The 14128-nt window shown below is 45.2% G+C and overlaps 1 protein-coding gene across 1 annotated transcript; it reads left to right on the forward strand.

The window, feature by feature from the left end:
* The first annotated feature begins 9497 nt into the window (after positions 1 to 9497).
* si:dkey-7k24.5 (somatomedin-B and thrombospondin type-1 domain-containing protein) lies at positions 9498 to 14076 on the forward strand. Its single transcript, XM_056438018.1, is given in 5 exon segments — positions 9498 to 9736; positions 10046 to 10233; positions 12498 to 12576; positions 12669 to 12851; positions 13959 to 14076. Coding segments are annotated over 5 exon segments (807 nt in total).
* Positions 14077 to 14128: the final 52 nt, after the last annotated feature.

Raw genomic sequence — 14128 nt, forward strand, 5'->3', positions numbered from 1 at the left:
AAAAATATCTGACGATGCAGCTACCACCCAGAACATGTGTGCCAAGTTTGGGGTCCATCGGACCTTTCCCTGAGGAGTTACAGCGTTTCAAAGTTTCGTCAATTTTGGGCATTCCAACGCCTATAGCGAACGATTCCTGGGGCTACCGGGACCAAAAGCACATGCCTGGAACCGGGTGGTCATGGGCTATCACGCGAAAAAGAAACCGAAACTCTGGGACCTTTAAATCGAATTTACCAAAAAATATCTGACCTGGTGAGTCGACGCAGCTACCCACCCAGAACATGTGTGCCAAGTTTGGGGTCGATCGGACGTTTCCCTGAGGAGTTACAGCGTTTCAAAGTTTCGTAAATCGAATTTACCAAAAATATCTGAGCTACCCACCCAGAACATGTGTGCCAAGTTTGGGGTCGATCGGACGTTTCCCTGAGGAGTTACAGCGTTTCAAAGTTTCGTAAATCGAATTTACCAAAAAATATCTGACGACGCAGCTACCCACCCAGAACATGTGTGCCAAGTTTGGGGTCGATCGGACGTTTCCCTGAGGAGTTACAGCGTTTCAAAGTTTCGTCGATTTTGGCCATTCCAACGCCTATAGCGGGACGATCCCTGGGGCTACCGGGACCAAAAGCACATGCCTGGAACCGGGTGGTCATGGGCTATCACGTGAAAAAGAAACCGAAACTCTGGGACCTTTAAATCGAATTTACCAAAAAATATCTGACCTGGTGAGTCGACGCAGCTACCACCCAGAACATGTGTGCCAAGTTTGGGGTCGATCGGACCTTTCCCTGAGGAGTTACAGCGTTTCAAAGTTTCAAATCGAATTTACAAAAATATCTGACGACCAGCTACCCACCCAGAACATGTGTGCCAAGTTTGGGGTCGATCGGACGTTTCCTGAGGAGTTACAGCGTTTCAAAGTTTCGTAAATCGAATTTACCAAAAAATATCTGACGACGCAGCTACCCACCCAGAACATGTGTGCCAAGTTTGGGGTCGATCGGACGTTTGCCTGAGGAGTTACAGCGTTTCAAAGTTTCGTAAATCGAATTTACCAAAAATATCTGACGACGCTACCCACCCAGAACATGTGTGCCAAGTTTGGGGTCGATCGGACGTTTCCCTGAGGAGTTACAGCGTTTCAAAGTTTCGTCGATTTTGGCCATTCCAACGCCTATAGGGACGATTGGGGCTACCGGGACCAAAAGCACATGCCTGGAACCGGGTGGTCATGGGCTATCACGCGAAAAAGAAACCGAAACTCTGGGACCTTTAAATCGAATTTACCAAAAAATATCTGACCTGGTGCATCGACGCAGCTACCCACCCAGAACATGTGTGCCAAGTTTGGGGTCGATCGGACGTTTCCCTGAGGAGTTACAGCGTTTCAAAGTTTCGTAAATCGAATTTACCAAAAAATATCTGACGACGCAGCTACCACCCAGAACATGTGTGCCAAGTTTGGGGTCCATCGGACCTTTCCCTGAGGAGTTACAGCGTTTCAAAGTTTCGTAAATCGAATTTACCAAAAAATATCTGACGACGCAGCTACCCACCCAGAACATGTGTGCCAAGTTTGGGGTCGATCGGACGTTTCCCTGAGGAGTTACAGCGTTTCAAAGTTTCGTAAATCGAATTTACCAAAAAATATCTGACGACGCAGCTACCCACCCAGAACATGTGTGCCAAGTTTGGGGTCGATCGGACGTTTCCCTGAGGAGTTACAGCGTTTCAAAGTTTCGTAAATCGAATTTACCAAAAATATCTGACGACGCAGCTACCCACCCAGAACATGTGTGCCAAGTTTGGGGTCGATCGGACGTTTCCCTGAGGAGTTACAGCGTTTCAAAGTTTCGTAAATCGAATTTACCAAAAAATATCTAACGACGCAGCTACCCACCCAGAACATGTGTGCCAAGTTTGGGGTCGATCGGACCTTTCCCTGAGGAGTTACAGCGTTTCAAAGTTTCGGCGATTTTGGACATTCCAACGCCTATAGCGGGACGATTCCTGGGGCTACCGGGACCAAAAGCACATGCCTGGAACCGGGTGGTCATGGGCTATCACGCGAAAAAGAAACCGAAACTCTGGGACCTTTAAATCGAATTTACCAAAAAATATCTGACCTGGTGAGTCGACGCAGCTACCCACCCAGAACATGTGTGCCAAGTTTGGGGTCGATCGGACGTTTCCCTGAGGAGTTACAGCGTTTCAAAGTTTCGTAAATCGAATTTACCAAAAAATACCTGACGACGCAGCTACCCACCCAGAACATGTGTGCCAAGTTTGGGGTCGATCGGACGTTTCCCTGAGGAGTTACAGCGTTTCAAAGTTTCGTAAATCGAATTTACCAAAAAATATCTGACGACGCAGCTACCCACCCAGAACATGTGTGCCAAGTTTGGGGTCGATCGGACGTTTCCTGAGGAGTTACAGCGTTTCAAAGTTTCGTAAATCGAATTTACCAAAAAAATCTGACGACGCAGCTACCCACCCAGAACATGTGTGCCAAGTTTGGGGTCGATCGGACGTTCCCTGAGGAGTTACAGCGTTTCAAAGTTTCGTAAATCGAATTTACCAAAAAATATCTGACGACGCAGCTACCCACCCAGAACATGTGTGCCAAGTTTGGGGTCGATCGGACGTTTCCCTGAGGAGTTACAGCGTTTCAAAGTTTCGTAAATCGAATTTACCAAAAAATATCTGACGACGCAGCTACCCACCCAGAACATGTGTGCCAAGTTTGGGGTCGATCGGACCTTTCCTGAGGAGTTACAGCGTTTCAAAGTTTCGTCGATTTTGGGCATTCCAACGCCTATAGCGGGACGATTCCTGGGGCTACCGGGACCAAAAGCACATGCCTGGAACCGGGTGGTCATGGGCTATCACGCGAAAAAGAAACCGAAACTCTGGGACCTTTACATCGAATTTACAAAAAATATCTGACCTGGTGCATCGACGCAGCTACCCACCCAGAACATGTGTGCCAAGTTTGGGGTCGATCGGACGTTTCCCTGAGGAGTTACAGCGTTTCAAAGTTTCGTAAATCGAATTTACCAAAAAATATCTGACGACGCAGCTACCCACCCAGAACATGTGTGCCAAGTTTGGGGTCGATCGGACGTTTCCCTGAGGAGTTACAGCGTTTCAAAGTTTCGTAAATCGAATTTACCAAAAATATCTGACGACGCAGCTACCCACCCAGAACATGTGTGCCAAGTTTGGGGTCGATCGGACCTTTCCCTGAGGAGTTACAGCGTTTCAAAGTTTCGTCGATTTTGGGCATTCCAACGCCTATAGCGGGACGATTCCTGGGGCTAGGGACCAAAAGCACATGCCTGGAACCGGGTGGTCATGGGCTATCACGAAAAAAGAAACCGAAACTCTGGGACCTTTAAATCGAATTTACCAAAAAATATCTGACCTGGTGAGTCGACGCAGCTACCCACCCAGAACATGTGTGCCAAGTTTGGGGTCGATCGGACGTTTCCTGAGGAGTTACAGCGTTTCAAAGTTTCGTAAATCGAATTTACCAAAAAATATCTGACGACGCAGCTACCCACCCAGAACATGTGTGCCAAGTTTGGGGTCGATCGGATGTTTCCCTGAGGAGTTACAGCGTTTCAAAGTTTCGTAAATCGAATTTACCAAAAAATATCTGACGCAGCTACCTACCCAGAACATGTGTGCCAAGTTTGGGGTCGATCGGACCTTTCCCTGAGGAGTTACAGCGTTTCAAAGTTTTGTCGATTTTGGGCATTCACACGCCTATAGCGGGACGATTCCTGGGGCTACCGGGACCAAAAGCTCATGGGCTATCATGCGAAAAGAAACCGAAACTCTGGGACCTTTAAATCGAATTTACAAAAAATATCTGACCTGGTGCATCGACGCAGCTACCCACCCAGAACATGTGTGCCAAGTTTGGGGTCGATCGGACGTTTCCCTGAGGAGTTACAGCGTTTCAAAGTTTCGTAAATCGAATTTACCAAAAAATATCTGACGACGCAGCTACCCACCCAGAACATGTGTGCCAAGTTTGGGGTCGATCGGACGTTTCCCTGAGGAGTTACAGCGTTTCAAAGTTTCGTAAATCGAATTTACCAAAAAATATCTGACGACGCAGCTACCCACCCAGAACATGTGTGCCAAGTTTGGGGTCGATCGGACGTTTCCCTGAGGAGTTACAGCGTTTCAAAGTTTCGTCGATTTTGGGCATTCCAACGCCTATAGCGGGACAATTCCTGGGGCTACCGGGACCAAAAGCACATGCTTGGAACCGGGTGGTCATGGGCTATCACGCGAAAAAGAAACCGAAACTCTGGGACCTTTAAATCGAATTTACAAAAAATATCTGACCTGGTGCATCGACGCAGCTACCCACCCAGAACATGTGTGCCAAGTTTGGGGTCGATCGGACGTTTCCCTGAGGAGTTACAGCGTTTCAAAGTTTCGTAAATCGAATTTACCAAAAAATATCTGACGACGCAGCTACCCACCCAGAACATGTGTGCCAAGTTTGGGGTCGATCGGACGTTTCCCTGAGGAGTTACAGCGTTTCAAAGTTTCGTAAATCGAATTTACCAAAAATATCTGACGACGCAGCTACCCACCCAGAACATGTGTGCCAAGTTTGGGGTCGATCGGACGTTTCCTGAGGAGTTACAGCGTTTCAAAGTTTCGATTTACCAAAAATATCTGACGACGCTACCACCCAGAACATGTGTGCCAAGTTTGGGGTCGATCGGACGTTTCCTGAGGAGTTACAGCGTTTCAAAGTTTCGTAAATCGAATTTACCAAAAATATCTGACGACGCAGCTACCCACCCAGAACATGTGTGCCAAGTTTGGGGTCGATCGGACGTTTCCCTGAGGAGTTACAGCGTTTCAAAGTTTCGTCGATTTTGGCCATTCCAACGCCTATAGCGGGACGATTCCTGGGGCTACCGGGACCAAAAGCACATGCCTGGAACCGGGTGGTCATGGGCTATCACGCGAAAAAGAAACCGAAACTCTGGGACCTTTAAATCGAATTTACCAAAAAATATCTGACCTGGTGAGTCGACGCAGCTACCCACCCAGAACATGTGTGCCAAGTTTGGGGTCGATCGGACGTTTCCTGAGGAGTTACAGCGTTTCAAAGTTTCGTAAATCGAATTTACCAAAAAATACCTGACGACGCAGCTACCCACCCAGAACATGTGTGCCAAGTTTGGGGTCGATCGGACGTTTCCCTGAGGAGTTACAGCGTTTCAAAGTTTCGTAAATCGAATTTACCAAAAAATATCTGACGTCTCAGCTACCCACCCAGTACATGTGTGCCACGCTAGGGGTCGATCTGACCTTTGCCTGAGGAGTTACAGCGTTTCAAAGTTTCGCCGATTTGGGGCATTCCATCGCCTATAGCCGGACAATTCCTGGGCTACTGACCAAAAGCATGCCTGGAACCGGTGGTCATGGGCGATCACGCGAAAAGAAACCGAAACTCTGGGACCTTTAAATCGAATTTACAAAGAATATCTGACCTGGTGAGTCGACGCCAAGAACATGTGTGCCAAGTTTGGGGTCGATCGGACGTTTCCTGAGGAGTTACAGCGTTTCAAAGTTTCGTCGATTTTGGGCATTCCAACGCGGGACGGAATTCCTGGGCTACTGGGACCAAAAGCACATGCTTGGAACCGGTGGTCATGGGCTATCATGCGAAAAGAAACCGAAACTCTGGGACCTTTAAATCGAATTTACAAAAAATATCTGACCTGGTGCATCGACGCAGCTACCCATCCAGAACATGTGTGCCAAGTTTGGGGTCGATCGGACGTTTCCCTGAGGAGTTACAGCGTTTCAAAGTTTCGTAAATCGAATTTACCAAAAAATATCTGACGACGCAGCTACCCACCCAGAACATGTGTGCCAAGTTTGGGGTCGATCTGACCTTTCCCTGAGGAGTTACAGCGTTTCAAAGTTTCATCGATTTTGGGCATTCCAACGCCTATAGCGGGACGATTCCTGGGGCTACCGGGACCAAAAGCACATGCCTGGAACCGGGTGGTCATGGGCTATCACGCGAAAAAGAAACCGAAACTCTGGGACCGTTAAATCGAATTTACCAAAAATGAGCGTGCTCACCTGTGTGCGCGGATCACGGCAGAGCGATGCGCGTTATGGGAGCAGCGGCGCTGGGCTTAGCCCAGAAGAATGAAGCAGATGAGTGGAGCAGCGAAATTTTTTGACATATAGAAACACTCTCAGACAGCAGCTTGCTGTTACGTGCGCCTGCTGCCAGCCTGACTCTGCTGTTTTGGGTGAATTACGTCACGTGCGACTTGGAGGTGTTAATCACTTGTGTGCCAATTTTTTTTATATTAACATTCGGGGCTAATTAAAAAACATCCGGGGCTTTAGCCTAGGGACGCCACTGATCAGGACAGTCCAACATGCGCTCCCCGGCCACCACTCCGGCGTTGTTCACCAGTCGTAACGTCCCGGCCCAAGTCCTTTCGCACAAGCTCTGCACTGCGATACACATCAGCCCTGTTGGTCACATCCACATAAGTGTGCGCCTTACCCCCCAGCTCACGCACCAGCGTGGCTGTCTGCTCGTTGGGACTGCTGTTTATGTCCCACAGCACCACCTCTGCCCCGTGCTTGGTGAATTCCTGAGCAAAGAGACGACCCAGGCCGCCACCTGATCCGGTGATCAGCACCAGCTCGCCATCAATGGGCTTGGTGCGCGGGCGCAGGAAGACGCGAACAGAGTTGCGCAGGATGAAGTAGATCACATCCAGCAGCATCATCTGGAGGTCCATTAGGAAAATCATTTTGGATTACTTTCCTGCTGATGGTCAGCAGCCTACCGTGGAGAACACTTCACAGCTGCTATCTGTGGAGGTGTGTTTCCTCAGGCCTGACTCAAGTTAGATTGTGTGAGGGAAACATATGTCAACTGCCAAGCTGGTGTTTCCCTTCTTCTGTGACCCTCAGGCTCCATCCATGGTTTATTTAAACACTCTCCTCTCAGATTAGAGGAAATACCTTGAGCTCCTGATGAAATCACTGTTGATCCCAGTTGTGAATGTATGTTTTTTAAAGCTTTACTGAGACAAATAGCATGTGCCAGAAGGCATCACACATTAAAGTTAAAGAGTTAAAGAGTTAAAGATTCCTAAAGCACATTATTAATAACAAGTTCACGGCTTGCACATCCTGTAGACGTGAAATTCAACATTTCTAAATCCTAAAAGACACTTAACTATGTGAAAAACGTGCACATTTATTTAAATATAAATATCTGCATGTGTACGCAAACCCCTTAGGTTATCTCTCTGGCTTCTCAGTTTAGACAGAAACTGTGCACTCTCACATTGAGGGGTAGATATTAAATGGGACAATTTGGTGATGTTTCAGATTTATCTATTAAATCAAGACCCCATTACTATCTACTACTGCATCCACAAGTTCCCACACATTGTGGGAGGATCTCAATGCAGTTTAACAATTCAGCCTCAACTATAGAACTAATGCATATGTTATATAATTTCCCTAAATGTGTTATGTATTTACGTATTGGTATTTTAAGTAATACTAGATAAGTAATAAAATGAGAATGAATATGTGTTAAATTTAGTGCCTTATTGGCATGCTTTTATTTTTGGTGAACACTGCCAGCCTTGTTTACTCCCGGTGTTGTCACATGATCCATTTGCTCGAGTTGAGAGAGCTAATACAACACAATTGTCACACCGCGGTGAAGCTTGTCTTATCTTGGGTTTTTGTCTCGTAACTTCCTGTTTTATTTTGAAGTCTAACTCTCCTCTCGTTTCAGGTCACTTGCCCTTCCTCATGTGTCACCGGTCTGATTGTTTCCCCTGATCCCTGATTGTTTCCACCTGTTCCCCATTACCCTCATGTGCTTATAGTCTGCGTCTTCCCTCTGTCCTGTGCCAAAGTGTTTCGTCTCATGTCTGATCACCGAAGCCAGAACCAAAGCCATGTTCATAGACGCCGAGTCTTTTCGTAAGTGTGAACCTACCTCGAAAGAGCGATTTTTGTTGTAGTTTTCCTTGTCCAGCCTTTTTGTTTCTTAGTACTTTGTTTAGCCTCCACCTCTTAGGAGGGTTTTGTTTGCATTAATAAAGTCTGCTCACTGACGCCTCAGCTTTTGAGTCCTTATTGGAATCCCGGCCTGACAACAATGACCACCTCCATATATATATACGTATAGTTTTTTTGTGGAGAGGGCAGAATTTATTTACAGATATAGGCCAGGGCTGTAAAATGATTTTAGTTCATACACTGCCAAGAATGTTGCCCTATTATGAGTTATTTAGCAACACTTGGAAATGGCAGCAAAGATCCAATCAAAGTTTGCGCCTTGGCATGCACTAGCATGCAATTACAGTTTTCCTATTGCATATGCCATGACAATCTTTGACTGTATTTTCTACTGTTTTGTAAGATGGGGGCAGGGCCACACATCGGGAAACAGCTCCACAACTTTCCTGGTAACGCTTGTTCACTGTGTCTATATATGTTCCCCTCAAGTCCTAAACTTGAGTTTGTGGTGCTTCTTTCAGCTCACCCCTCTTTCTGTTCCCATCTTCTCCCTGGACACACACAGTAGACGGCTACTGGTAATTTTATAGTTCCAGTGCAAGCCTGCACTGTCCACATTGTTATTCTTTTTGCATGAATAACCTCGGCCACAGGAGTTTCATTAATCCACTGTTTTCACATGTTGAGGCACACGTTGTCCTGGGAAGCTGCATGACTGCCCTGCCAACAGGCAGAGAGAGAAAGAGAGAATTTTAGCAGACAGACTTATTTTCTGTGGTTTTTCAAGTAACGGTAGATTTTTCTATATATTTTACTGATGGTTTCTTTAGAAACATGTGAAATGCCATGCAACTGCCTCCCGGTGTGTGTGTGTGTGGTTGGGGGTCTTAGTTTTTACTCTGTTTCTATAACTCAGTCCCAGTAATTAGTGTTTTCTTAATTTAATGCAGGCAGGCTAATGCTTAATATCTTGTAATGCACGACAAACTATACTGGAAATTAAAATACAGTGAACAATGATCGTGTTGGATGCTTTGACAAGATCATGCAATGCATTAGGTTAGGTACAGCACATTAACCATACAATCCTGTGATTGTAATAATCATAATTTAGATCATAATTAAGTCATGTGCAATCTAAAGCTTGCATAATTAATCTGTTTCTAGTCCAGTCTAACACTTAACTTGTACTACAGCGGTGAACTGTTCCTTTAAGAGATACAGAGTTGACACAATAACTTCCAACTCATCGGCCACCACCTCCTGTTGGTCGCATTACTGACCGGACCGATCACAAATGACAGGTGTGAGTTAATATTAACACTTGTAAGCACTCCAACCTTAAATACTCTACTGGTGAATAACTTCAGATTGGGATCACTGCTCCATCCATTACATTGTTATAACAGAGCCCATTAAAGGAGTTGGAGTGCCTGTGGTGCATGATGACAGTGGGGAGGAGCAGGTCCGTCGCCTTGGTTTGTCTCAGGGTCTCTTTCTTCCTTGCCGGTCCGTGTCAGTCGGGCTGTCGGGAAACCGGTCTGTGCTGCACCGGCCGGGACCCCTCATGCATCAGCAAAGGATGGAGGTCTGATCGGTTCTATGGCCCCTGCTACTGCGACCAAGCCTGCGTCTCCACTCTGGACTGCTGCCACGACTATGAGACGGCCTGCCCAGGTGGGTTCGTGCTGACAAGAAAACTTCTCTTTATCAAATATTAAATTTAATGTAAATATATTACAGAACAGTGTGATGATATTTGTTTTGAATTCTCAATAACATAGTCTTCATCATTTGGCCTACCAGGAGAAACATAGCTCTAACCAAACTGATACAGCTAAGTTTTTTAAATGATATTAATATTTTTTATTAAAAGCCAAATTTGCTGTGGAACTCTGTGGCTTTGAACAATGTTAATGGTGAGACTATCATATTTAGCCTACTAGAGTTCTCCAATGTAGCTAAAATGTTCTGATTGGTTCCGCTTCAGCGCTGGCCTGCGTAGTGAGTGGACCGAGTGGTCAGGCTGTGCTGAGCCCTGCAGGGCCACAGTCCGCAGGAGGAGCAGGACGATCCTGCAGGAGCCACTCAACGCAGGGAGACGCTGTCCCAATCTGGAGGAGCAGGCCGGCTGTGCAGAGTACTGGTCCCAGCAAGGGAACTGCCACAACCCACTTGGTGAGCAACAATCGACTTGGATCCTTCCGCACATCTGTATGATCATCACATTGTTCTCTGACGCACTAAATATGGCTTTGTTTGGTCAGGTTATTCAAAAGGGTCATTAAGCCATATCACATCTGAAGTTAATAGCTGGAACAGGACTGCGATGTAAGAAAGTCCCTCTTACATGTTAACTGACCTGTAAAAGGCACATTAATGAACATCTAATCATCCTGAAAACCATACACGTACTAATAATTAGGAAGACAGAGCATTACACATCTGATTCTGAGTCACATGCAAAAAAAAGGGACATTTTGTATATATCACTGCCTTGTTGCCAGATATCTCTCAGCAGTGTTATTGTAGAAATATAGCCTCAGGGAATACAAACATTCTGATAATTCTACATGTGCAGTCATTTAATTAATATGTGTCATAATAATTTATGCTGCAGTGGTACCACTTAGTAAGACTCAGATTTGGACAACCCATTATATTCGAATACCTATTCTATTGACAAGGTACAGCACATGTTGTTATGATGGCTGTTTTGATGTAAAAGAGTGATGGGGATATGGATGCATGGGGTCTTAAGACATCTGTAGTAGTACAAGCAGTATCACTTAACACCATCTGATGAAGCACATGAGTAAATCTGTTTCTTTCAGCTTCCCAGGCTGTTTCACACCAGAGAATCTTACTCCCATGCTCATTTTAAATGTATTAGTATTGCAGCATATGATCGCATGCAGTGTTGGGCAAGTTACTGAAAATTAGTTACAGTTACTAGTTACTTCTTTTAAAAGTAATTTAATTACTTTACTAGTTACTGTATATCAAAAGTAATTAGTTACTAGGGAAAGTAACTTAAGTTACTTTTATGTCTGCTTTTTTAATGTAATGAACAGTACTGAACAGTCAAACACAATAAACATATTTTGTAGACCTATTTATTGCAATCAACAGGGCAACAGGCCTTCAAATCAAGCAGTAGTACAAAAGGTTAACAAAATGTTTTAACAAAAATGCCTCATAAGGCAAAGCTAAATATAGATAAGAGATGAGATTCTCAACAAACGTTAAAATGGGCTAACAAGTCTCATCTCTCACCTCTGACCAGTAGCCACAACATTGCTAGCTCTCAAACCAGTTATTGTACGTCGAGGAGAAGCTTCTCAAACTTTTGATCTGACAGCCTATTCCTCTTTGGAGAGAGAATCAGGTTCCCAAGGCTAAAGAGTCTTTCCACTGGGGCACTGGATGGAGTGGCTGCATTATATTTAAGTGATACGTTCTTTATTATGGGAAACTGATTCAGAGCGTCCATCCCTGTGGCTCCTGATTTAAAGTAATCAGCTACTTCATTTTCAACAGAGACATAGGCATCCTCCTCACTCTCATCAAAGCTAAAGAATTCATCCTCTTTGGTAGATGGCCGGCGCTGTGTTGTTGGGGTTTCCCCAGGGTGCTCATCCTGCTCTTGGACATATGTTCTGCATTCTGCTACTAGACTTGCTTTTACAAGGTCCTTCCTCTCCTGGTCACGCAGCCAACGTAACTTACAACTCGCCACTACATTTTTGTCTTTAATTTCGACGAGCGAAAAGTAATGTCCATACTTCCAGGAGAGAAAGCTCGTGCTATCCGCACTGTCGGCCGTGATGTGGTTTTATGCTCATTGATTGATTCGATTGGTGTATATTGTAGCGACCCTGTGAAGTGGCTGTCAATCACAGTGTGGCACCGTACATGCTGGTCGAGGGGGCGTGCCTGTGATTGGCAGAGTAGAGGGGAGGCGGGGTTAACCTGCCGGAAAACGGGAGTTATGGTTGGTTGACGGGAACCGTTGTTGTTGACGTTCGAGCTGCTGAGCCGAGAGGAGCACGCTGTCTGTAACTACATGTAAATCCGCATCATGTAAACACACTGTGTTGGTGGATGCCCAATAAAGTGAGGATTAATAACGTCGTCCCGTCTCCGTGTCATCAGTCCATAACGTCCGAGACGTTACAATATCATTGCGCCACCAAGGTCCTGCGATGTCGGATCAGAAGCAGCTAAAGTAGGCCTAGCTTGTCTTCTTGTCTGCAAGTGTTCATTTTTCACAAAAGCGAGTAACGAACTCATTTACATTTCAGTAATTGTAACTGCGTTAGTTAAGTTAAAAAAAATACTTCTTTACTTGCTCGTTACCGCTAAAAGTAGTGGAATTAGTAACGCGTTACTCCCAACACTGGTGGCATGTGATGTTCTCATTATAGTATCTCCCTCTGCAGTCCCAGCACTGATTATCACGGGTGGCTATGGCAACGCCAGGAAGAAAAGAGACATCCCCGATCGCAGCGACATTATAGGGTAACAAGTTCATAGTGTTTTTTGGCCTTTGTATGTTCTCATATTGTCAATATGTATTTACTCAGAATTTTGTTTGTGTTTATGTAAAATAGGTATTGTGTCCAGTTTCAGTTGACCTCTCTGACTGAAGGATGCCAGCAGAGTTGGGGCCGACACACCCAGTGAATGCAGCACCTGAGGGAGGGGCACCTTGTGTGTGTGGAGTGCCAGCCACCAGCTCTCGCTGCTGGACAGATGTATTGTGCCGGAGACGGAGAGGAAAATGATGAGGGCAGGTAAAGGACTGAGAACGCCTAAGCTTATGAGAATGTTACCTGCAAGAAAACATTGTCACACATTTTGTTCCACCATGATTAAACAATTAAAGAATAAGGCAATTTAAATTCTAATTAAAAAATGTAAGCTCACATTTTGTCATTCATAAAGCCTCACAAATTTAAGTTTGTGTTCTTCAGGAAATGTTAATGACCAGAAGAGATTTTTTTTTAAAGCCCAGCCGAAGGATTATTCAACCATGAAATTAGATCTTCTCCCATAACCCTCCACAAACTAAACAAATCATCCCAGAATGTTGAACTGTTAAGGATATGCTCATCGTAGGATAACTAGCCAATAAAATGCTAAACTAAAAAAGTGCACATTTTCTGTATTTGCATCGCTACGGAAATAATGATTCCACCATAAGAAATTATTTTGGAGAGCAGTCCATTTATAGTCATAACGTAAAGGTGCTCAGTGGCGTTTTCTTGTAACCGAACAAAGGTTATGTTTACATTCAGTGTGTCTCACCAATACACATTACGTGTCACAAAAGTGAGAAATGCACTTCCTTCCTCATAAAATATTTGCAAAGCTGATTTTCCATTGTTTTAACCCATGTATCCCAGGAGGAAGTCTTCTTATTTTATTTCCGCATCGCTGCATATATTGCAGAATTACCACCACCAGTAGATTTGTGATAGATAGATTAGTTCATGGGACACCATTGGCATTAATGTGTATGGAGTGCATGTGTGTGATAAATACTCACCTGCTCCGTAGCGTTACTGGAGGTCAAACACTCCACAGGGAACATTTAATTCCAAATCAAATTCAACCTAACTTGAACCCAGATCTCAAGGACACACATTGTGGCACCTCGTAGACAGAACGTCTCAGTATTTGCACACTTCTTGTTTGCATAACACTGGTTCTACCTGTGTCGGCATTTTAAGAGGTGCAATTGTGGATAGATTACCGATACGTGGATCTGTTGTGATGGATCTCCTAGATCTGATTGGTAACAATGAGGACTACCACTAGAGGGCAACGTTGTTTATCTCTTGGCTTTAAAGAGAAATCTGGTGACCACTAACCCCTTCCTCCCTCCATGATTCCTACAGAAGACAGTCTCTCCAGTGGCAGGCGGTGGGAAACCCTCGATGCAGGGGTGTGTGGAGGCGTGTGGGGAGGCTGGAGGCCTGTTCCTGCCCAACAGCCCACAGCTTCCTCTTCATCTAACCTCCTCCTCTACATGTGTCGACTTGTGTTTGAAGAACAATCTGCCAGAAAA

Source organism: Pseudoliparis swirei, chromosome 18, assembly GCF_029220125.1.
Source record: "Pseudoliparis swirei isolate HS2019 ecotype Mariana Trench chromosome 18, NWPU_hadal_v1, whole genome shotgun sequence".
Taxonomy (NCBI): domain Eukaryota; kingdom Metazoa; phylum Chordata; class Actinopteri; order Perciformes; family Liparidae; genus Pseudoliparis; species Pseudoliparis swirei.